Source organism: Phyllobates terribilis, unplaced genomic scaffold (genome assembly GCF_046119375.1).
Source record: "Phyllobates terribilis strain yellow unplaced genomic scaffold, ASM4611937v1 Scaffold_5__5_contigs__length_657084704, whole genome shotgun sequence".
NCBI lineage: Eukaryota > Metazoa > Chordata > Amphibia > Anura > Dendrobatidae > Phyllobates > Phyllobates terribilis.
Window position 1 is genome coordinate 351,878,081 of NW_027362765.1, and position 25,249 is coordinate 351,903,329.

General features: G+C 47.1%; 2 protein-coding genes across 2 annotated transcripts in view; both read left to right on the plus strand.

The window, feature by feature from the left end:
- The window catches only part of GFRA1 (GDNF family receptor alpha 1), a 378,896-nt gene extending 374,044 nt beyond the window's left edge, over positions 1 to 4,852 (plus strand). The window contains exon 9 of the mRNA XM_073684629.1: positions 4,657 to 4,852. Within this exon, the coding sequence (XP_073540730.1) occupies positions 4,657 to 4,803 (147 nt within the window). The 3' untranslated portion in view covers positions 4,804 to 4,852. The remainder of the gene's footprint in view (positions 1 to 4,656) is intronic.
- A 157-nt stretch (positions 4,853 to 5,009) lies between these two features.
- Positions 5,010 to 8,290, plus strand: LOC141271563 (uncharacterized; the record flags this gene model as incomplete). Its single annotated transcript, XM_073681613.1, has 1 exon — positions 5,010 to 8,290. A coding segment is annotated over one exon (1,821 nt), but the record flags the coding sequence as incomplete, so codon positions are not given.
- Between the last annotated feature and the right edge of the window lie 16,959 nt (positions 8,291 to 25,249).

Here is a 25,249-nt window from a genome sequence, read left to right on the forward strand (position 1 = left end):
CTAGGTCTATACAGGAGGCTAACCTCTGCTTGCAGGGCTAGGTCTATACAGGAGGCTAACCTCTGCTTGCAGGGCTAGGTCTATACAGGAGGCTAACCTCTGCTTGCAGGGCTAGGTCTATACAGGAGGCTAACCTCTGCTTGCAGGGCTAGGTCTATACAGGAGGCTAACCTCTGCTTGCAGGGCTAGGTCTCTACAGGAGGCTAACCTCTGCTTGCAGGGCTAGGTCTATACAGGAGGCTAACCTCTGCTTGCAGGGCTAGGTCTATACAGGAGGCTAACCTCTGCTTGCAGGGCTAGGTCTATACAGGAGGCTAACCTCTGCTTGCAGGGCTAGGTCTATACAGGAGGCTAACCTCTGCATGCAGGGCTAGGTCTATACAGGAGGCTAACCTCTGCTTGCAGGGCTAGGTCTATACAGGAGGCTAACCTCTGCTTGCAGGGCTAGGTCTATACAGGAGGCTAACCTCTGCTTGCAGGGCTAGGTCTATACAGGAGGCTAACCTCTGCTTGCAGGGCTAGGTCTATACAGGAGGCTAACCTCTGCATGCAGGGCTAGGTCTATACAGGAGGCTAACCTCTGCATGCAGGGCTAGGTCTATACAGGAGGCAAACCTCTGCTTGCAGGGCTAGGTCTATACAGGAGGCTAACCTCTGCTTGCAGGGCTAGGTCTATACAGGAGGCTAACCTCTGCTTGCAGGGCTAGGTCTATACAGGAGGCTAACCTCTGCTTGCAGGGCTAGGTCTATACAGGAGGCTAACCTCTGCTTGCAGGGCTAGGTCTATACAGGAGGCTAACCTCTGCATGCAGGGCTAGGTCTATACAGGAGGCTAACCTCTACATGCAGGGCTAGGTCTATACAGGAGGCTAACCTCTGCTTGCAGGGCTAGGTCTATACAGAAGGCTAACCTCTGCTTGCAGGGCTAGGTCTATACAGGAGGCTAACCTCTGCTTGCAGGGCTAGGTCTATACAGGAGGCTAACCTCTGCTTGCAGGGCTAGGTCTATACAGGAGGCTAACCTCTGCTTGCAGGGCTAGGTCTATACAGGAGGCTAACCTCTGCTTGCAGGGCTAGGTCTATACAGGAGGCTAACCTCTGCTTGCAGGGCTAGGTCTATACAGGAGGCTAACCTCTGCTTGCAGGGCTAGGTCTATACAGGAGGCTAACCTCTGCTTGCAGGGCTAGGTCTATACAGGAGGCTAACCTCTACATGCAGGGCTAGGTCTATACAGGAGGCTAACCTCTGCTTGCAGGGCTAGGTCTATACAGGAGGCTAACCTCTGCTTGCAGGGCTAGGTCTATACAGGAGGCTAACCTCTGCTTGCAGGGCTAGGTCTATACAGGAGGCTAACCTCTGCTTGCAGGGCTAGGTCTATACAGGAGGCTAACCTCTGCTTGCAGGGCTAGGTCTATACAGGAGGCTAACCTCTGCTTGCAGGGCTAGGTCTATACAGGAGGCTAACCTCTGCTTGCAGGGCTAGGTCTATACAGGAGGCTAACCTCTGCTTGCAGGGCTAGGTCTATACAGGAGGCTAACCTCTGCTTGCAGGGCTAGGTCTATACAGGAGGCTAACCTCTGCTTGCAGGGCTAGGTCTATACAGGAGGCTAACCTCTGCTTGCAGGGCTAGGTCTATACAGGAGGCTAACCTCTGCATGCAGGGCTAGGTCTATACAGGAGGCTAACCTCTACATGCAGGGCTAGGTCTATACAGGAGGCTAACCTCTGCTTGCAGGGCTAGGTCTATACAGGAGGCTAACCTCTGCTTGCAGGGCTAGGTCTATACAGGAGGCTAACCTCTGCATGCAGGGCTAGGTCTATACAGGAGGCTAACCTCTACATGCAAGGCTAGGTCTATACAGGAGGCTAACCTCTGCTTGCAGGGCTAGGTCTATACAGGAGGCTAACCTCTGCTTGCAGGGCTAGGTCTATACAGGAGGCTAACCTCTGCTTGCAGGGCTAGGTCTATACAGGAGGCTAACCTCTGCTTGCAGGGCTAGGTCTATACAGGAGGCTAACCTCTGCTTGCAGGGCTAGGTCTATACAGGAGGCTAACCTCTGCTTGCAGGGCTAGGTCTATACAGGAGGCTAACCTCTGCTTGCAGGGCTAGGTCTATACAGGAGGCTAACCTCTGCTTGCAGGGCTAGGTCTATACAGGAGGCTAACCTCTGCTTGCAGGGCTAGGTCTATACAGGAGGCTAACCTCTGCTTGCAGGGCTAGGTCTATACAGGAGGCTAACCTCTGCTTGCAGGGCTAGGTCTATACAGGAGGCTAACCTCTGCTTGCAGGGCTAGGTCTATACAGGAGGCTAACCTCTGCTTGCAGGGCTAGGTCTATACAGGAGGCTAACCTCTGCTTGCAGGGCTAGGTCTATACAGAAGGCTAACCTCTGCATGCAGGGCTAGGTCTATACAGGAGGCTAACCTCTGCTTGCAGGGCTAGGTCTCTACAGGAGGCTAACCTCTGCTTGCAGGGCTAGGTCTATACAGGAGGCTAACCTCTGCTTGCAGGGCTAGGTCTATACAGGAGGCTAACCTCTGCTTGCAGGGCTAGGTCTATACAGGAGGCTAACCTCTGCATGCAGGGCTAGGTCTATACAGGAGGCTAACCTCTGCATGCAGGGCTAGGTCTATACAGGAGGCTAACCTCTGCATGCAGGGCTAGGTCTATACTGGAGGCTAACCTCTGCTTGCAGGGCTAGGTCTATACAGGAGGCTAACCTCTGCTTGCAGGGCTAGGTCTATACAGGAGGCTAACCTCTGCTTGCAGGGCTAGGTCTATACAGGAGGCTAACCTCTGCTTGCAGGGCTAGGTCTATACAGGAGGCTAACCTCTGCTTGCAGGGCTAGGTCTATACAGGAGGCTAACCTCTGCATGCAGGGCTAGGTCTATACAGGAGGCTAACCTCTACATGCAGGGCTAGGTCTATACAGGAGGCTAACCTCTGCTTGCAGGGCTAGGTCTATACAGGAGGCTAACCTCTGCTTGCAGGGCTAGGTCTATACAGGAGGCTAACCTCTGCATGCAGGGCTAGGTCTATACAGGAGGCTAACCTCTACATGCAAGGCTAGGTCTATACAGGAGGCTAACCTCTGCTTGCAGGGCTAGGTCTATACAGGAGGCTAACCTCTGCTTGCAGGGCTAGGTCTATACAGGAGGCTAACCTCTGCTTGCAGGGCTAGGTCTATACAGGAGGCTAACCTCTGCTTGCAGGGCTAGGTCTATACAGGAGGCTAACCTCTGCTTGCAGGGCTAGGTCTATACAGGAGGCTAACCTCTGCATGCAGGGCTAGGTCTATACAGGAGGCTAACCTCTACATGCAAGGCTAGGTCTATACAGGAGGCTAACCTCTGCTTGCAGGGCTAGGTCTATACAGGAGGCTAACCTCTGCTTGCAGGGCTAGGTCTATACAGGAGGCTAACCTCTGCTTGCAGGGCTAGGTCTATACAGGAGGCTAACCTCTGCTTGCAGGGCTAGGTCTATACAGGAGGCTAACCTCTGCTTGCAGGGCTAGGTCTATACAGGAGGCTAACCTCTGCTTGCAGGGCTAGGTCTATACAGGAGGCTAACCTCTGCATGCAGGGCTAGGTCTATACAGGAGGCTAACCTCTACATGCAGGGCTAGGTCTATACAGGAGGCTAACCTCTGCTTGCAGGGCTAGGTCTATACAGGAGGCTAACCTCTGCTTGCAGGGCTAGGTCTATACAGGAGGCTAACCTCTGCATGCAGGGCTAGGTCTATACAGGAGGCTAACCTCTACATGCAAGGCTAGGTCTATACAGGAGGCTAACCTCTGCTTGCAGGGCTAGGTCTATACAGGAGGCTAACCTCTGCTTGCAGGGCTAGGTCTATACAGGAGGCTAACCTCTGCTTGCAGGGCTAGGTCTATACAGGAGGCTAACCTCTGCTTGCAGGGCTAGGTCTATACAGGAGGCTAACCTCTGCTTGCAGGGCTAGGTCTATACAGGAGGCTAACCTCTGCATGCAGGGCTAGGTCTCTACAGGAGGCTAACCTCTGCTTGCAGGGCTTTTCCATTCACAGCAATGCGACGATCATTTACAGTTCAAATGAAAACGAGAAGAAAAATGCCCTATTCCCATCGTATCTGACTTCTCCCCCGACTCCTGAAAGCATCAATTCACTGCTGCCCATAATATGCTATGGAAGGAGGGGTGGGAGCCGCAGAGCCGCACCTGCGAATAAATACCTATCACACATTCAGGATTTGATGAGCATTAAGGCCCTGATTCTACCTACACTATCATCAGAAATTCCCATGTCACCGTTAGAGGTCTGCTGTAAATCACTCTACTCAGTGCTGGACTCACAGCGCACTGCTCAGTACTGCTGTTCTAGTAAGTGTTCAGCTTACCCCAGTGCTGGATTCACAGCTACACTGCACAGTACTGCTGTATAATGTAACTCATGCAGCTGCCTCTAGTAAGTGTTCATCGCACCTCAGCTTAATCTGGAAAGTCTCCTGGAAGCTAAATGACACTAAAGTCGTAGGCAATTAAATCAGAAAGTTCACCAGAGATTTGTAGGACTTTGCTTTATACAAGGATCAGGAATGTAATAAGCCCCAATTAGCGGAGCGCTGCTGCGCAGTAACCCCTGCCCTGACGCACGTGTCCTTTTGTCTATTGCAGCAGTCGCTTGGAAAAGACAACATTGTGGAAAGATCCTCCAGCGGCCATATCTCCGGCAACAATGCCCCTGGCAGCTGGTCCAGCGTGTGCAGCCTCCTCCTGCTGAGCACGACGCACCTTCTCGCCACTGCCCTGCTGGCGTTATAGCTGCTCCGCCCCTCATGGACCTGAATAAACTAATCTCTATATAAATCTATATTACATATGAAGAATATTATTCACTTTCCTACCTTCTCCTTCATCTGAATTTGCCGCTCCATAACAAGAACGATTGAAGCTGAAGAAAAACCAAACGCATTTTGTGGTGTCCTCGGGGGCGGGGCTGCGTGACTCCTGCCGCGTTCTGATAACCCCGCCCCCTGGACTCTGGACATGTCTTGTGTTCTAAAGAGAGTCTGTACATTTGGTTGTCGATAAAGTTGTTTCTTTTTTATTCTGTGTATATTTATAACATTTTTCTCTTTTCTTTTTATCTGTTTTGGGATGAGGCCAAATGTAAATACCTGGAGGTCGGTGGTGCCCTCCCCTCAGCGCTCTCCCCTCAGCGCCCTCCCCTCAGCGCCCTCCGCCCAGCTCCCTCCGCCCAGCTCCCTCCGCCCAGCTCCCTCCGCCCAGCTCCCTCCACTCAGCGCCCTCCGCCCAGCGCCCTCCCCTCAGTGCCCTCCGCTCAGAGCCGTCCGCTCAGAGCCCTCCGCCCAGCGCCCTCCGCTCAGAGCGCTCCCCTCAGCGCCCTCCCCTCAGCGCCCTCCGCCCAGCGCCCTCCGCTCAGAGCCCTCCGCTCAGAGCCCTCCGCTCAGCGCCCTTCGCTCAGCGCCCTCCGCTCAGCGCCCTCCGATCAGAGCCCTCCCCTCAGAGCCCTCCGCTCAGAGCCCTCCGCTCAGCGCCCTTCGCTCAGCGCCCTCCGATCAGAGCCCTCCCCTCAGCGCCCTCCGCTCAGCGCCCTCCGATCAGAGCCCTCCCCTCAGAGCCCTCCGCTCAGAGCCCTCCGCTTAGCGCCCTCCGCTCAGCGCCCTCCGCTCAGCGCCCTCCGCTCAGAGCCCTCCGCTCAGTGCCCTCCGCTCAGCGCCCTCCCCTCAGCGCCCAGCGCCCTCCGCTCAGCACCCTCCGCTCAGAGCCCTCCCCTCAGCGCCCAGCGCCCTCCGCTCAGCACCCTCCGCTCAGCGCCCTCCGCTCAGCGCCCTCCGCTCAGCGCCCTCCGCTCAGAGCCCTCCGCTCAGAGCCCTCCGCTCAGCGCCCTCCACTCAGCGCCCTCCACTCAGCGCCCTCCACTCAGCGCCCTCCGCTCAGAGCCCTCCACTCAGAGCCCTCCGCTCAGAGCCCTCACCTCAGTGCCCTCACCTCAGCGCCCAGCGCCCTCCGCTCAGCACCCTCCGCTCAGCGCCCTCCGCTCAGAGCCCTCCCCTCAGCGCCCAGCGCCCTCCGCTCAGCACCCTCCGCTCAGCGCCCTCCGCTCAGAGCCCTCCGCTCAGAGCCCTCCGCTCAGAGCCCTCCGCTCAGCGCCCTCCGCTCAGAGCCCTCCGCTCAGTGGCCAGCGCCCTCCGCTCAGAGCCCTCCCCTCAGCGCCCTCCGCTCAGCGCCCTCCGCTCAGCGCCCTCCGCTCAGAGCCCTCCGCTCAGAGCCCTCCGCTCAGAGCCCTCCGCTCAGCGCCCTCCGCTCAGCGCCCTCCGCTCAGCGCCCTCCGCTCAGAGCCCTCCGCTCAGCGCCCTCCGCTCAGAGCCCTCCGCTCAGTGGCCTCCGCCCAGCGCCCTCCGCTCAGCGCCCTCCGCTCAGAGCCCTCCCCTCAGCGCCCAGCGCCCTCCGCTCAGCACCCTCCGCTCAGCGCCCTCCGCTCAGAGCCCTCCGCTCAGCGCCCTCCGCTCAGCACCCTCCGCTCAGCGCCCTCCGCTCAGAGCCCTCCCCTCAGCGCCCAGCGCCCTCCGCTCAGCACCCTCCGCTCAGCGCCCTCCGCTCAGCGCCCTCCGCTCAGCGCCCTCCGCTCAGTGCCCTCCGCTCAGCGCCCTCCGCTCAGAGCCCTCCGCTCAGCGCCCTCCGCTCAGCGCCCTCCGCTCAGAGCCCTCCGCTCAGAGCCCTTCGCTCAGAGCCCTCACCTCAGTGCCCTCACCTCAGCGCCCTGCCCTCAGCGCCCTCCGCTCAGAGCCCTCCGCTCAGAGCCCTCCGCTCAGCGCTCGCGTTAGGGTAACTTTGCATCCTCTGTCTCATTTCTGTCATTCCCTTGTGCACTCGCTATTTCTGCTCATCTGGGGCCCTCGACATGAGGAGATTGGGGGAGATCCGACATTTGGGGGCATTTACCGTGCTAAGAGCTGAAGTGCAATAAGGTGAGAGCGTGGACTTGTGGGCACAATGTGGGCAGTGCAGGTTGGCGCCAGGCGGGCAGTGGAGGACTGTAATTTGTCTATGTAACGGCTTTCCGTATATCAGGGCGGTGGTGCCGGTGAGAGTCTCCTGTGCCCGACGTCTTCCACCTGGTGCTTGGCGCCATATGTTGTAAACCACACAAGGTGTCCGCCGGGCCCGAGACTTCACAATCAAAAAGTTTGATACAAAGATATTTTTTTTTGCCTCCGTGTCTTTAATTGCGGCTCCTGAATATTCATGTCTTGGCCTCCGTATATAACCGTCCTCGCTGTGGTGCGGAGCGCGCCGGCGGCTTAATTACTGCTACAGTTAATTGAAAACAAGTTGTGTACACATGAAACAGAAACAAGCGGCGCGTTCGCCTTAATGAAGCCGGCGCCTAATCCTGCGAGGGCGAGATTAATCCCGTGCCGGCTAGAAAGGATGAGTGCTGGCACAGGAGACGCTGGCGCTGGCCTGAACAGAATGCAGCCGGTTAGTGGCATCTGTCGCTGTAACGCCGCGGCGTGCGACGGCACTCTCCTGGGGCGTCAGAATAAAGGATTGGGGGCGTCAGCTTCTTCGCTTTCATGTCAGATAAGACTGTGGAGAATCTAGAAACACAAGTGACATAAAGGAAAGTTTCTGCCCCCCCCGAGGAGGAGGCGGGCGCAGCGCAGGAGCGCGCGTCAGCCCGATTTACTGCAACGTATGTCCCTTCTCACTGCTCTGCCCATCTGTGCCAAGAATGGCGCACCGGTCACTAAAGGTCACAGCCATGAAATACTTACGGTCCCAGTGGTGATTGGCGCTAAATGGGTCATTGACACAACAGGGCCGGCGGCTGCGACAGCTTTGTATAATGGTGTTGGACTGGTTTGTCTGTCACTGGGGTAGATCTCACAATATGGCGCAGGCAGCGGAGCCCGTCATACAGAGATATAAACTGACGGCACCAGGTGAGGCCTGTGTTACAATATGGCGCTCGCCGAGCTCCACTGCAGGGGATGAGGTCTGGTGCCTAGTGGGGGTCAATCAGGAGCATGTGACCTGTGCCCTTAGGGGGAGGGGCATAGAGTTTGTAACCCCTCCTCCCCTATACGTTTTCTATGAGGGATCGTAGACGCATTACATCCGCCACCTTGTACAGAACTTAACCCTTCAGCTGCAGGAAAGAGGTGGAAATGCAATGGGGCGCTCACTCCGCTCATTCTCTGGATCCATCACTTATTTTTTTCTTATTAGTGATTATTATTATTATGACAATGTTACTTTTAATAAAAGTGAATAAAATCCACGACTCCGAGATGCTGAAGTTTTTATTTCATAGCGAGAACAACTAAAAGTGAAAATCAACAAGCAGCCAATGTCGGGGTGTATCTAACCATGTGCCAAGAGTACTACAGCCACCATCATCTACTACTGTGATGCACCTCATCCACATTCTGTACTGATGTATCTCAGCCCATCATGGGGGACGTTGTCAGAGACGCACAGAGCGCTAGGACCCCGATCATGCAGGAGAATATGAAAGCTATTGTGTGATACGATTTCTCTACCTTATCCTGTATCTGTGTATGTGTGAAAGCCCCGCTGTGTATCTGACCCGTGTGAACGTTACTGTGCCAAACAGCACAAAAGTCTGTACAAATGACTGATACGACAGCAAAAAGTACTGCAGGCAGCGAAACTACAGCAAAAAGTACTACAGGCAACGATACAGCAAAAAGTACTACAGGCAGCGATACAGCAAAAAGTACTACAGGCAGCGAAACTACAGCAAAAAGTACTACAGGCAGCAATACTACAGCAAAAAGTACTACAGGCAGCGAAACTACAGCAAAAAGTACTACAGGCAGCGAAACTACAGCAAAAAGTACTACAGGCAGCGATACAGCAAAAAGTACTACAGGCAACGATACAGCAAAAAGTACTACAGGCAGCGATACAGCAAAAAGTACTACAGGCAACGATACAGCAAAAAGTACTACAGGCAGCGAAACTACAGCAAAAAGTACTACAGGCAGCGAAACTACAGCAAAAAGTACTACAGGCAGCGATACAGCAAAAAGTACTACAGGCAGCGATACAGCAAAAAGTACTACAGGCAACGATACAGCAAAAAGTACTACAGGCAGCGAAACTACAGCAAAAAGTACTACAGGCAGCGATACAGCAAAAAGTACTACAGGCAGCGATACAGCAAAAAGTACTACAGGCAACGATACAGCAAAAAGTACTACAGGCAGCGAAACTACAGCAAAAAGTACTACAGGCAGCGATACAGCAAAAAGTACTACAGGCAGCGATACACCAAAAAGTACTACAGGCAGCGATACAGCAAAAAGTACTACAGGCAACGATACAGCAAAAAGTACTATAGGCAGCAATACAGCAAAAAGTACTACAGGCAGCGATACAGCAAAAAGTACTACAGGCAACGATACAGCAAAAAGTACTACAGGCAACGATACAGCAAAAAGTACTACAGGCAGCGAAACTACAGCAAAAAGTACTACAGGCAGCGATACAGCAAAAAGTACTACAGGCAGCGATACACCAAAAAGTACTACAGGCAGCGATACAGCAAAAAGTACTACAGGCAACGATACAGCAAAAAGTACTACAGGCAGCAATACAGCAAAAAGTACTACAGGCAGCGATACAGCAAAAAGTACTACAGGCAACGATACAGCAAAAAGTACTACAGGCAGCGATACAGCAAAAAGTACTACAGGCAGCGAAACTACAGCAAAAAGTACTACAGGCAGCGAAACTACAGCAAAAAGTACTACAGGCAGCGATACAGCAAAAAGTACTACAGGCAACGATACAGCAAAAAGTACTACAGGCAGCGAAACTACAGCAAAAAGTACTACAGGCAGCGATACAGCAAAAAGTACTACAGGCAGCGATACACCAAAAAGTACTACAGGCAGCGATACAGCAAAAAGTACTACAGGCAACGATACAGCAAAAAGTACTACAGGCAGCAATACAGCAAAAAGTACTACAGGCAGCGATACAGCAAAAAGTACTACAGGCAACGATACAGCAAAAAGTACTACAGGCAGCGAAACTACAGCAAAAAGTACTACAGGCAGCGAAACTACAGCAAAAAGTACTACAGGCAGCGAAACTACAGCAAAAAGTACTACAGGCAGCGATACAGCAAAAAGTACTACAGGCAGCGATACAGCAAAAAGTACTACAGGCAACGATACAGCAAAAAGTACTACAGGCAACGATACAGCAAAAAGTACTACAGGCAGCGATACAGCAAAAAGTACTACAGGCAGCGATACAGCAAAAAGTACTACAGGCAGCGATACAGCAAAAAGTACTACAGGCAGCGATACAGCAAAAAGTACTACAGGCAGCGATACAGCAAAAAGTACTACAGGCAGCGATACAGCAAAAAGTACTACAGGCAGCGATACAGCAAAAAGTACTACAGGCAGCGATACAGCAAAAAGTACTACAGGCAGCAATACAGCAAAAAGTACTACAGGCAACGATACAGCAAAAAGTACTACAGGCAACGATACAGCAAAAAGTACTACAGGCAGCGAAACTACAGCAAAAAGTACTACAGGCAGCGATACAGCAAAAAGTACTACAGGCAGCGATACAGCAAAAAGTACTACAGGCAGCAATACAGCAAAAAGTACTACAGGCAACGATACAGCAAAAAGTACTACAGGCAGCAATACAGCAAAAAGTACTACAGGCAGCGAAACAGCAAAAAGTACTACAGGCAGCAATACAGCAAAAAGTACTATAGGCAGCGAAACAGCAAAAAGTACTACAGGCAGCGATACAGCAAAAAGTACTACAGGCAGCGATACAGCAAAAAGTACTACAGGCAGCGATACAGCAAAAAGTACTACAGGCAGCGATACAGCAAAAAGAACTACAGGCAGCGATACAGCAAAAAGAACTACAGGCAGCGATACAGCAAAAAGTACTACAGGCAACGATACAGCAAAAAGTACTACAGGCAGCGATACAGCAAAAAGTACTACAGGCAGCGATACAGCAAAAAGTACTACAGGCAGCGATACAGCAAAAAGTACTACAGGCAGCGATACAGCAAAAAGTACTACAGGCAACGATACAGCAAAAAGTACTACAGGCAGTAATACAGCAAAAAGTACTACAGGCAGCAATACAGCAAAAAGTACTACAGGCAGCGAAACAGCAAAAAGTACTACAGGCAGCAATACAGCAAAAAGTACTACAGGCAGCAATACAGCAAAAAGTACTACAGGCAGCGATACAGTAAAAAGTACTACAGGCAGCAATACAGCAAAAAGTACTACAGGCAGCGATACAGCAAAAAGTACTATAGGCAGCGAAACAGCAAAAAGTACTACAGGCAGCGATACAGCAAAAAGTACTACAGGCAGCAATACAGCAAAAAGTACTACAGGCAACGATACAGCAAAAAGTACTACAGGCAGCAATACAGCAAAAAGTACTACAGGCAGCGATACAGCAAAAAGTACTACAGGCAGCAATACAGCAAAAAGTACTACAGGCAGCAATACAGCAAAAAGCACTATGGCAAAAAGTACTACAGGCAGCAATACAGCAAAAAGTACTACAGGCAGCGATCCTACAGCAAAAAGTACTACAGGCAGCAATACAGCAAAAAGTACTACAGGCAGCAATACAGCAAAAAGTACTACAGGCAGCAATACAGCAAAAAGTACTACAGGCAGCAATACAGCAAAAAGCACTATGGCAAAAAGTACTACAGGCAGCAATACAGCAAAAAGTACTACAGGCAGCGATCCTACAGCAAAAAGTACTACAGGCAGCAATACAGCAAAAAGTACTGCAGGCAGCGAAACTACAGCAAAAAGTACTACAGGCAACGATACAGCAAAAAGTACTACAGGCAACGATACAGCAAAAAGTACTACAGGCAACGATACAGCAAAAAGTACTACAGGCAGCGAAACTACAGCAAAAAGTACTACAGGCAGCGAAACTACAGCAAAAAGTACTACAGGCAGCGATACAGCAAAAAGTACTACAGGCAGCGATACAGCAAAAAGTACTACAGGCAACGATACAGCAAAAAGTACTACAGGCAGCGAAACTACAGCAAAAAGTACTACAGGCAGCGATACAGCAAAAAGTACTACAGGCAGCGATACAGCAAAAAGTACTACAGGCAACGATACAGCAAAAAGTACTACAGGCAGCGAAACTACAGCAAAAAGTACTACAGGCAGCGATACAGCAAAAAGTACTACAGGCAGCGATACACCAAAAAGTACTACAGGCAGCGATACAGCAAAAAGTACTACAGGCAACGATACAGCAAAAAGTACTACAGGCAGCAATACAGCAAAAAGTACTACAGGCAGCGATACAGCAAAAAGTACTACAGGCAACGATACAGCAAAAAGTACTACAGGCAACGATACAGCAAAAAGTACTACAGGCAGCGAAACTACAGCAAAAAGTACTACAGGCAGCGATACAGCAAAAAGTACTACAGGCAGCGATACACCAAAAAGTACTACAGGCAGCGATACAGCAAAAAGTACTACAGGCAACGATACAGCAAAAAGTACTACAGGCAGCAATACAGCAAAAAGTACTACAGGCAGCGATACAGCAAAAAGTACTACAGGCAACGATACAGCAAAAAGTACTACAGGCAGCGATACAGCAAAAAGTACTACAGGCAGCGAAACTACAGCAAAAAGTACTACAGGCAGCGAAACTACAGCAAAAAGTACTACAGGCAGCGATACAGCAAAAAGTACTACAGGCAACGATACAGCAAAAAGTACTACAGGCAGCGAAACTACAGCAAAAAGTACTACAGGCAGCGATACAGCAAAAAGTACTACAGGCAGCGATACACCAAAAAGTACTACAGGCAGCGATACAGCAAAAAGTACTACAGGCAATGATACAGCAAAAAGTACTACAGGCAGCAATACAGCAAAAAGTACTACAGGCAGCGATACAGCAAAAAGTACTACAGGCAACGATACAGCAAAAAGTACTACAGGCAGCGATACAGCAAAAAGTACTACAGGCAGCGAAACTACAGCAAAAAGTACTACAGGCAGCGATACAGCAAAAAGTACTACAGGCAGCGATACAGCAAAAAGTACTACAGGCAACGATACAGCAAAAAGTACTACAGGCAACGATACAGCAAAAAGTACTACAGGCAGAGATACAGCAAAAAGTACTACAGGCAGCAATACAGCAAAAAGTACTACAGGCAGCGATACAGCAAAAAGTACTACAGGCAGCGATACAGCAAAAAGTACTACAGGCAGCGAAACTACAGCAAAAAGTACTACAGGCAGCGATACAGCAAAAAGTACTACAGGCAGCGATACAGCAAAAAGTACTACAGGCAGCAATACAGCAAAAAGTACTACAGGCAGCGATACAGCAAAAAGTACTACAGGCAGCGATACAGCAAAAAGTACTACAGGCAGCAATACAGCAAAAAGTACTACAGGCAACGATACAGCAAAAAGTACTACAGGCAATGATACAGCAAAAAGTACTACAGGCAGCGAAACAGCAAAAAGTACTACAGGCAGCGATACAGCAAAAAGTACTACAGGCAGCAATACAGCAAAAAGTACTACAGGCAACGATACAGCAAAAAGTACTACAGGCAGCAATACAGCAAAAAGTACTACAGGCAGCGATACAGCAAAAAGTACTACAGGCAGCAATACAGCAAAAAGTACTACAGGCAGCAATACAGCAAAAAGCACTATGGCAAAAAGTACTACAGGCAGCAATACAGCAAAAAGTACTACAGGCAGCGATCCTACAGCAAAAAGTACTACAGGCAGCAATACAGCAAAAAGTACTACAGGCAGCAATACAGCAAAAAGTACTACAGGCAGCGATACAGCAAAAAGTACTACAGGCAGCAATACAGCAAAAAGCACTATGGCAAAAAGTACTACAGGCAGCAATACAGCAAAAAGTACTACAGGCAGCGATCCTACAGCAAAAAGTACTACAGGCAGCAATACAGCAAAAAGTACTACAGGCAGCAATACAGCAAAAAGTACTACAGGCAGCGATACAGCAAAAAGTACTACAGGCAGCAATACAGCAAAAAGCACTATGGCAAAAAGTACTACAGGCAGCAATACAGCAAAAAGTACTACAGGCAGCGATCCTACAGCAAAAAGTACTACAGGCAGCGATACAGCAAAAAGCACTATGGCAAAAAGTACTACAGGCAGCGATACAGCAAAAAGTACTATAGACAGCAATCCCACAGCAAAAAGCACTATGGCAAAAAGTACTACAGCCAGCGATACAGCAAAAAGTACTACAGCAAAAAGTACTACAGGCAGCGATCCTACAGCAAAAAGCATTATGGCAAAAAGTACTACAGGCAGCGATACAGCAAAAAGTACTACAGGCCGCGATCCTACAGCAAAAAGCATTATGGCAAAAAGTACTACAGGCAGCGATACAGCAATAAGTACTACAGGCAGCGATACAGCAAAAAGTACTACAGGCAGCGATACAGCAAAAAGTACTACAGGCAGCGATACAGCAAAAAGCACTATGGCAAAAACTACTACAGGCAGCGATGCTACAGCAAAAAGAATTACAGTCAGCGAAACTACAACAAAAAGTACTACAGGCAGCGATCCTACAGCAAAAATTACTACAGGCAGCGATACAGCAAAAAGCACTATGGCAAAAACTACTACAGGCAACGATCGTACAGCAAAAAGAATTACAGTCAGCGAAACTACAACAAAAAGTACTACAGGCAGCGATCCTACAGCAAAAAGTACTACAGGCAGCGATGCTACAACAAAAAGTACTATAGGCAGCGATCCTACAGCAAAAAGTACTACAGGCAGCTATGCTACAGCAAAAAAGTACTACAGTCAGTGATAATACAGCAAAAAGTACTACAGGCAGCGATACAGCAAAAAGTACTGCAGGCAGCGATACAGCAAAAAGTACTACAGGCAGTGATCCTACAGCAAAAAGTACTACAGGCAGCGATGCTACAACAAAAAAAGTACTACAGTCAGTGATAATACAGCAAAGAGTACTACAGCAAAAAGTACTACAGGCAGCGATACAGCAAAAAGTACTACAGGCAGCGATACAGCAAAAAGCACTACAGGCAGCTATCCTACAGCAAAAAGAACTACAGGCAGCGATGCTACAACAAAAAGTACTACAGGCAGCGATCCTACAGCAAAAAGTACTACAGGCAGCGATACAGCAAAAAGCACTACAGGCAGCTATCCTACAGCAAAAAGAACTACAGGCAGCGATGCTACAACAAAAAGTACTACAGGCAGCGATCCTACAGCAAAAAGTACTACAGGCAGCGATGCTACAACAAAAAGTACTACAGGCAGTTATACAGCAAAAAGTACTATGGCAAAAACAACTACAGGCAGCGATGCTACAGCAAAAAGTACTGCAGGCAGCGATGCTACAACAAAAAGTACTACAGGCAGTAATACAGCAAAAAGTACTATGGCAAAAACTACTACAGGCAGCGATGCTACAGCAAAAAGTACTGCAGGCAGCGATGCTACAACAAAAAGTACTACAGGCAGTAATACAGCAAAAAGTACTATGGCAAAAACTACTACAGGCAGCAATGCTACAGCAAAAAGTACTGCAGGCAGCGATGCTACAACAAAAAGTACTACAGGCAGAGATACTACAGAAAAAAGTACTACAGGCAGCGATACAGCAAAAAGTACTACAGGCAACGATACAGCAAAAAGTACTACAGGCAGCAATACAGCAAAAAGTACTACAGGCAGCGATACAGCAAAAAGTACTACAGGCAACGATACAGCAAAAAGTACTACAGGCAGCGAAACTACAGCAAAAAGTACTACAGGCAGCGAAACTACAGCAAAAAGTACTACAGGCAGCGAAACTACAGCAAAAAGTACTACAGGCAGCGATACAGCAAAAAGTACTACAGGCAACGATACAGCAAAAAGTACTACAGGCAACGATACAGCAAAAAGTACTACAGGCAGCGATACAGCAAAAAGTACTACAGGCAGCGATACAGCAAAAAGTACTACAGGCAGCGATACAGCAAAAAGTACTACAGGCAGCGATACAGCAAAAAGTACTACAGGCAGCGATACAGCAAAAAGTACTACAGGCAGCGATACAGCAAAAAGTACTACAGGCAGCGATACAGCAAAAAGTACTACAGGCAGCAATACAGCAAAAAGTACTACAGGCAACGATACAGCAAAAAGTACTACAGGCAATGATACAGCAAAAAGTACTACAGGCAGCGAAACTACAGCAAAAACTACTACAGGCAGCGATACAGCAAAAAGTACTACAGGCAGCGATACAGCAAAAAGTACTACAGGCAGCAATACAGCAAAAAGTACTACAGGCAATGATACAGCAAAAAGTACTACAGGCAGCAATACAGCAAAAAGTACTACAGGCAGCGAAACAGCAAAAAGTACTACAGGCAGCAATACAGCAAAAAGTACTATAGGCAGCGAAACAGCAAAAAGTACTACAGGCAGCGATACAGCAAAAAGTACTACAGGCAGCGATACAGCAAAAAGTACTACAGGCAGCGATACAGCAAAAAGTACTACAGGCAGCGATACAGCAAAAAGTACTACAGGCAGCGATACAGCAAAAAGAACTACAGGCAGCGATACAGCAAAAAGTACTACAGGCAACGATACAGCAAAAAGTACTACAGGCAGCGATACAGCAAAAAGTACTACAGGCAGCGATACAGCAAAAAGTACTACAGGCAGCGATACAGCAAAAAGTACTACAGGCAGCGATACAGCAAAAAGTACTACAGGCAACGATACAGCAAAAAGTACTACAGGCAGCAATACAGCAAAAAGTACTACAGGCAGCGAAACAGCAAAAAGTACTACAGGCAGCAATACAGCAAAAAGTACTACAGGCAGCAATGCAGCAAAAAGTACTACAGGCAGCGATACAGTAAAAAGTACTACAGGCAGCAATACAGCAAAAAGTACTACAGGCAGCGATACAGCAAAAAGTACTATAGGCAGCGAAACAGCAAAAAGTACTACAGGCAGCGATACAGCAAAAAGTACTACAGGCAGCAATACAGCAAAAAGTACTACAGGCAACGATACAGCAAAAAGTACTACAGGCAGCAATACAGCAAAAAGTACTACAGGCAGCGATACAGCAAAAAGTACTACAGGCAGCGATACAGCAAAAAGTACTACAGGCAGCAATACAGCAAAAAGTACTACAGGCAGCAATACAGCAAAAAGCACTATGGCAAAAAGTACTACAGGCAGCAATACAGCAAAAAGTACTACAGGCAGCGATCCTACAGCAAAAAGTACTACAGGCAGCAATACAGCAAAAAGTACTACAGGCAGCAATACAGCAAAAAGTACTACAGGCAGCGATACAGCAAAAAGTACTACAGGCAGCAATACAGCAAAAAGCACTATGGCAAAAAGTACTACAGGCAGCAATACAGCAAAAAGTACTACAGGCAGCGATCCTACAGCAAAAAGTACTACAGGCAGCAATACAGCAAAAAGTACTGCAGGCAGCGAAACTACAGCAAAAAGTACTACAGGCAACGATACAGCAAAAAGTACTACAGGCAACGATACAGCAAAAAGTACTACAGGCAACGATACAGCAAAAAGTACTACAGGCAGCGATACAGCAAAAAGTACTACAGGCAACGATACAGCAAAAAGTACTACAGGCAGCGAAACTACAGCAAAAAGTACTACAGGCAGCGAAACTACAGCAAAAAGTACTACAGGCAGCGATACAGCAAAAAGTACTACAGGCAGCGATACAGCAAAAAGTACTACAGGCAACGATACAGCAAAAAGTACTACAGGCAGCGAAACTACAGCAAAAAGTACTACAGGCAGCGATACAGCAAAAAGTACTACAGGCAGCGATACAGCAAAAAGTACTACAGGCAACGATACAGCAAAAAGTACTACAGGCAGCGAAACTACAGCAAAAAGTACTACAGGCAGCGATACAGCAAAAAGTACTACAGGCAGCGATACAGCAAAAAGTACTACAGGCAGCGATACACCAAAAAGTACTACAGGCAACGATACAGCAAAAAGTACTACAGGCAGCAATACAGCAAAAAGTACTACAGGCAGCGATACAGCAAAAAGTACTACAGGCAACGATACAGCAAAAAGTACTACAGGCAACGATACAGCAAAAAGTACTACAGGCAGCGAAACTACAGCAAAAAGTACTACAGGCAGCGATACAGCAAAAAGTACTACAGGCAGCGATACACCAAAAAGTACTACAGGCAGCGATACAGCAAAAAGTACTACAGGCAACGATACAGCAAAAAGTACTACAGGCAGCAATACAGCAAAAAGTACTACAGGCAGCGATACAGCAAAAAGTACTACAGGCAACGATACAGCAAAAAGTACTACAGGCAGCGATACAGCAAAAAGTACTACAGGCAGCGAAACTACAGCAAAAAGTACTACAGGCAGCGAAACTACAGCAAAAAGTACTACAGGCAGCGATACAGCAAAAAGTACTACAGGCAGCGATACAGCAAAAAGTACTACAGGCAGCGATACAGCAAAAAGTACTACAGGCAACGATACAGCAAAAAGTACTACAGGCAACGATACAGCAAAAAGTACTACAGGCAGCGATACAGCAAAAAGTACTACAGGCAGCAATACAGCAAAAAGTACTACAGGCAGCGATACAGCAAAAAGTACTACAGGCAGCAATACAGCAAAAAGTACTACAGGCAGCGATACAGCAAAAAGTACTACAGGCAGCGAAACTACAGCAAAAAGTACTACAGGCAGCGATACAGCAAAAAGTACTACAGGCAGCGATACAGCAAAAAGTACTACAGGCAGCAATACAGCAAAAAGTACTACAGGCAGCAATACAGCAAAAAGTACTACAGGCAACGATACAGCAAAAAGTACTACAGGCAATGATACAGCAAAAAGTACTACAGGCAGCGAAACTACAGCAAAAAGTACTACAGGCAGCGATACAGCAAAAAGTACTACAGGCAGCGATACAGCAAAAAGTACTACAGGCAGCGATACAGCAAAAAGTACTACAGGCAGCAATACAGCAAAAAGTACTACAGGCAACGATACAGCAAAAAGTACTACAGGCAGCAATACAGCAAAAAGTACTACAGGCAGCGAAACAGCAAAAAGTACTACAGGCAGCAATACAGCAAAAAGTACTACAGGCAGCGATACAGCAAAAAGTACTACAGGCAGCGATACAGCAAAAAGTACTACAGGCAGCGATACAGCAAAAAGTACTACAGGCAGCAATACAGCAAAAAGTACTATAGGCAGCGAAACAGCAAAAAGTACTACAGGCAGCGATACAGCAAAAAGTACTACAGGCAGCAATACAGCAAAAAGTACTACAGGCAGCGATACAGTAAAAAGTACTACAGGCAGCAATACAGCAAAAAGTACTACAGGCAGCGATACAGCAAAAAGTACTATAGGCAGCGAAACAGCAAAAAGTACTACAGGCAGCGATACAGCAAAAAGTACTACAGGCAGCAATACAGCAAAAAGTACTACAGGCAACGATACAGCAAAAAGTACTACAGGCAGCAATACAGCAAAAAGTACTACAGGCAGCGATACAGCAAAAAGTACTACAGGCAGCAATACAGCAAAAAGTACTACAGGCAGCAATACAGCAAAAAGCACTATGGCAAAAAGTACTACAGGCAGCAATACAGCAAAAAGTACTACAGGCAGCGATCCTACAGCAAAAAGTACTACAGGCAGCAATACAGCAAAAAGTACTACAGGCAGCAATACAGCAAAAAGTACTACAGGCAGCGATACAGCAAAAAGTACTACAGGCAGCAATACAGCAAAAAGCACTATGGCAAAAAGTACTACAGGCAGCAATACAGCAAGAAGTACTACAGGCAGCGATCCTACAGCAAAAAGTACTACAGGCAGCAATACAGCAAAAAGTACTACAGGCAGCAATACAGCAAAAAGTACTACAGGCAGCAATACAGCAAAAAGTACTACAGGCAGCGATACAGCAAAAAGTACTACAGGCAGCAATACAGCAAAAAGCACTATGGCAAAAAGTACTACAGGCAGCAATACAGCAAAAAGTACTACAGGCAGCGATCCTACAGCAAAAAGTACTACAGGCAGCGATACAGCAAAAAGCACTATGGCAAAAAGTACTACAGGCAGCGATACAGCAAAAAGTACTACAGCAAAAAGTACTATAGACAGCAATCCCACAGCAAAAAGCACTATGGCAAAAAGTACTACAGCCAGCGATACAGCAAAAAGTACTACAGCAAAAAGTACTACAGGCAGCGATCCTACAGCAAAAAGCATTATGGCAAAAAGTACTACAGGCAGCGATACAGCAAAAAGTACTACAGGCCGCGATCCTACAGCAAAAAGCACTATGGCAAAAAGTACTACAGGCAGCGATACAGCAATAAGTACTACAGGCAGCGATACAGCAAAAAGTACTACAGCAAAAAGTACTACAGGCAGCGATACAGCAAAAAGTACTACAGGCAGCGATACAGCAAAAAGCACTATGGCAAAAACTACTACAGGCAGCGATGCTACAGCAAAAAGAATTACAGTCAGCGAAACTACAACAAAAAGTACTACAGGCAGCGATCCTACAGCAAAAATTACTACAGGCAGCGATACAGCAAAAAGCACTATGGCAAAAACTACTACAGGCAACGATCGTACAGCAAAAAGAATTACAGTCAGCGAAACTACAACAAAAAGTACTACAGGCAGCGATCCTACAGCAAAAAGTACTACAGGCAGCGATGCTACAACAAAAAGTACTATAGGCAGCGATCCTACAGCAAAAAGTACTACAGGCAGCTATGCTACAGCAAAAAAGTACTACAGTCAGTGATAATACAGCAAAAAGTACTACAGGCAGCGATACAGCAAAAAGTACTGCAGGCAGCGATACAGCAAAAAGTACTACAGGCAGCGATCCTACAGCAAAAAGTACTACAGGCAGCGATGCTACAACAAAAAGTACTATAGGCAGCTATGCTACAACAAAAAAAGTACTACAGTCAGTGATAATACAGCAAAGAGTACTACAGCAAAAAGTACTACAGGCAGCGATACAGCAAAAAGTACTACAGGCAGCGATACAGCAAAAAGCACTACAGGCAGCTATCCTACAGCAAAAAGAACTACAGGCAGCGATGCTACAACAAAAAGTACTACAGGCAGCGATCCTACAGCAAAAAGTACTACAGGCAGCGATACAGCAAAAAGCACTACAGGCAGCTATCCTACAGCAAAAAGAACTACAGGCAGCGATGCTACAACAAAAAGTACTACAGGCAGCGATCCTACAGCAAAAAGTACTACAGGCAGCGATGCTACAACAAAAAGTACTACAGGCAGTTATACAGCAAAAAGTACTATGGCAAAAACAACTACAGGCAGCGATGCTACAGCAAAAAGTACTGCAGGCAGCGATGCTACAACAAAAAGTACTACAGGCAGTAATACAGCAAAAAGTACTATGGCAAAAACTACTACAGGCAGCGATGCTACAGCAAAAAGTACTGCAGGCAGCGATGCTACAACAAAAAGTACTACAGGCAGTAATACAGCAAAAAGTACTATGGCAAAAACTACTACAGGCAGCAATGCTACAGCAAAAAGTACTGCAGGCAGCGATGCTACAACAAAAAGTACTACAGGCAGAGATACTACAGAAAAAAGTACTACAGTCAGCGATACTACAGCAAAAAGTACTACAGTCAGCGATACTACAGCAAAAAGTACTACAGGCAGCGATACTACAGCCAACAGTACTACAGGCTGGTATCCTACAGCAAAAAGTACTGCAGGAGGCTATGCTACAGCAAAAAGTACTAGAGGCAGCGATACTACAACAACAAAAAACTACAGTCAGCGATGCTATAGCAAAAAGTACTACAGGCAGCGATAATACAGCCAAAGTACTATAGGCAGCGATACTACAGCAAAAAGTACTACAGACAGCGATACTACAGAAAAAGTACTGCAGGCAGCAATACTATAGAAAAAAGTACTACAGGCAGCGATGCTACAGAAAAAAACTACTACAGTCAGTGATAATACAGCAAAAAGTACTACAGGCAGTGATGCTACTGAAAAAAGTACTACAGGCAGCGATAATACAGCCAAAGGTATTCCAGTCAGCCATACTACAGAAACAAGTACTACAGGCAGCGATGCTACAGCAAAAAGTACTACAGGCAGCAATACTACAGCAAAAAGTACTACAGGCAGCAATACTACAGCAAAAAGTACTATAGGCAGCGATACTACTGAAAAAAGTACTACAGGCAGCAATACTACAGCAAAAAGTACTACAGGCAGCGATGCTACAACAAAAAGTACTATAGGCAACGATACTACTGAAAAAAGTACTACAGGCAGCAATACTACAGAAAAAGTACTGCAGGCAGCAATACTATAGAAAAAAGTACTACAGGCAGCGATGCTACAGAAAAAAACTACTACAGTCAGTGATAATACAGCAAAAAGTACTACAGGCAGTGATGCTCCTGAAAAAAGTACTCCAGGCAGCGATAATACAGCCAAAAGTATTCCAGTCAGCCATACTACAGAAACAAGTACTACAGGCAGCGATGCTACAGCAAAAAGTACTACAGGCAGCAATACTACAGCAAAAAGTACTACAGGCAGCGATCCTACAGCAAAAAGTACTACAGGCAGCGATACTACTGAAAAAAGTACTACAGGCAGCGATACTACAGCAAAAAGTACTACAGGCAGCGATACTACAGCAAAAAGTACTACAGGCAACGATACTACTGAAAAAAGTACTACAGGCAGCAATACTACAGCAAAAAGTACTACAGGCAGCGATACTACAGCAAAAAGTACTACAGGCAACGATGCTACTGAAAAAAGTACTACAGGCAGCGATGCTACAGCAAAAAGTACTACAGGCAGCGATGCTACAGCAAAAAGTACTACAGGCAGCGATCCTACAGCAAAAAGTACTACAGGCAGCGATGCTACAACAAAAAGTACTATAGGCAGCGATCCTACAGCAAAAAGTACTACAGGCAGCTATGCTACAGCAAAAAGAACTACAGGGCAGCGATCCTACAGCAAAAAGTACTACAGGCAGCGATAGAGCAAAAAGCACTACAGGCAGCGATACAGCAAAAAGTACTACAGGCAGCGATCCTACAGCAAAAAGTACTACAGGCAGCGATGCTACAACAAAAAGTACTACAGTCAGTGATAATACAGCAAAAAGTACTACAGGCAGCGATACAGCAAAAAGTACTGCAGGCAGCGATACAGCAAAAAGTACTACAGGCAGCGATCCTACAGCAAAAAGTACTACAGGCAGCGATGCTACAACAAAAAGTACTATAGGCAGCTATGCTACAACAAAAAAAGTACTACAGTCAGTGATAATACAGCAAAGAGTACTACAGCAAAAAGTACTACAGGCAGCTATACAGCAAAAAGTACTACAGGCAGCGATACAGCAAAAAGTACTACAGGCAGCGATAGAGCAAAAAGCACTACAGGCAGCTATCCTACAGCAAAAAGAACTACAGGCAGCGATGCTACAACAAAAAGTACTACAGGCAGCGATCCTACAGCAAAAAGTACTACAGGCAGCGATACAGCAAAAAGCACTACAGGCAGCTATCCTACAGCAAAAAGAACTACAGGCAGCGATGCTACAACAAAAAGTACTACAGGCAGCGATCCTACAGCAAAAAGTACTACAGGCAGCGATGCTACAACAAAAAGTACTACAGGCAGTTATACAGCAAAAAGTACTATGGCAAAAACAACTACAGGCAGCGATGCTACAGCAAAAAGTACTGCAGGCAGCGATGCTACAACAAAAAGTACTACAGGCAGTAATACAGCAAAAAGTACTATGGCAAAAACTACTACAGGCAGCGATGCTACAGCAAAAAGTACTGCAGGCAGCGATGCTACAACAAAAAGTACTACAGGCAGTAATACAGCAAAAAGTACTATGGCAAAAACTACTACAGGCAGCAATGCTACAGCAAAAAGTACTGCAGGCAGCGATGCTACAACAAAAAGTACTACAGGCAGAGATACTACAGAAAAAAGTACTACAGTCAGCGATACTACAGCAAAAAGTACTACAGTCAGCGATACTACAGCAAAAAGTACTACAGGCAGCGATACTACAGCCAACAGTACTACAGGCTGGTATCCTACAGCAAAAAGTACTGCAGGAGGCTATGCTACAGCAAAAAGTACTAGAGGCAGCGATACTACAACAACAAAAAACTACAGTCAGCGATGCTATAGCAAAAAGTACTACAGGCAGCGATAATACAGCCAAAGTACTATAGGCAGCGATACTACAGCAAAAAGTACTACAGACAGCGATACTACAGAAAAAGTACTGCAGGCAGCAATACTATAGAAAAAAGTACTACAGGCAGCGATGCTACAGAAAAAAACTACTACAGTCAGTGATAATACAGCAAAAAGTACTACAGGCAGTGATGCTACTGAAAAAAGTACTACAGGCAGCGATAATACAGCCAAAAGTATTCCAGTCAGCCATACTACAGAAACAAGTACTACAGGCAGCGATGCTACAGCAAAAAGTACTACAGGCAGCAATACTACAGCAAAAAGTACTACAGGCAGCAATACTACAGCAAAAAGTACTATAGGCAGCGATACTACTGAAAAAAGTACTACAGGCAGCAATACTACAGCAAAAAGTACTACAGGCAGCGATGCTACAACAAAAAGTACTATAGGCAACGATACTACTGAAAAAAGTACTACAGGCAGCAATACTACAGAAAAAGTACTGCAGGCAGCAATACTATAGAAAAAAGTACTACAGGCAGCGATGCTACAGAAAAAAACTACTACAGTCAGTGATAATACAGCAAAAAGTACTACAGGCAGTGATGCTCCTGAAAAAAGTACTCCAGGCAGCGATAATACAGCCAAAAGTATTCCAGTCAGCCATACTACAGAAACAAGTACTACAGGCAGCGATGCTACAGCAAAAAGTACTACAGGCAGCAATACTACAGCAAAAAGTACTACAGGCAGCGATCCTACAGCAAAAAGTACTACAGGCAGCGATACTACTGAAAAAAGTACTACAGGCAGCGATACTACAGCAAAAAGTACTACAGGCAGCGATACTA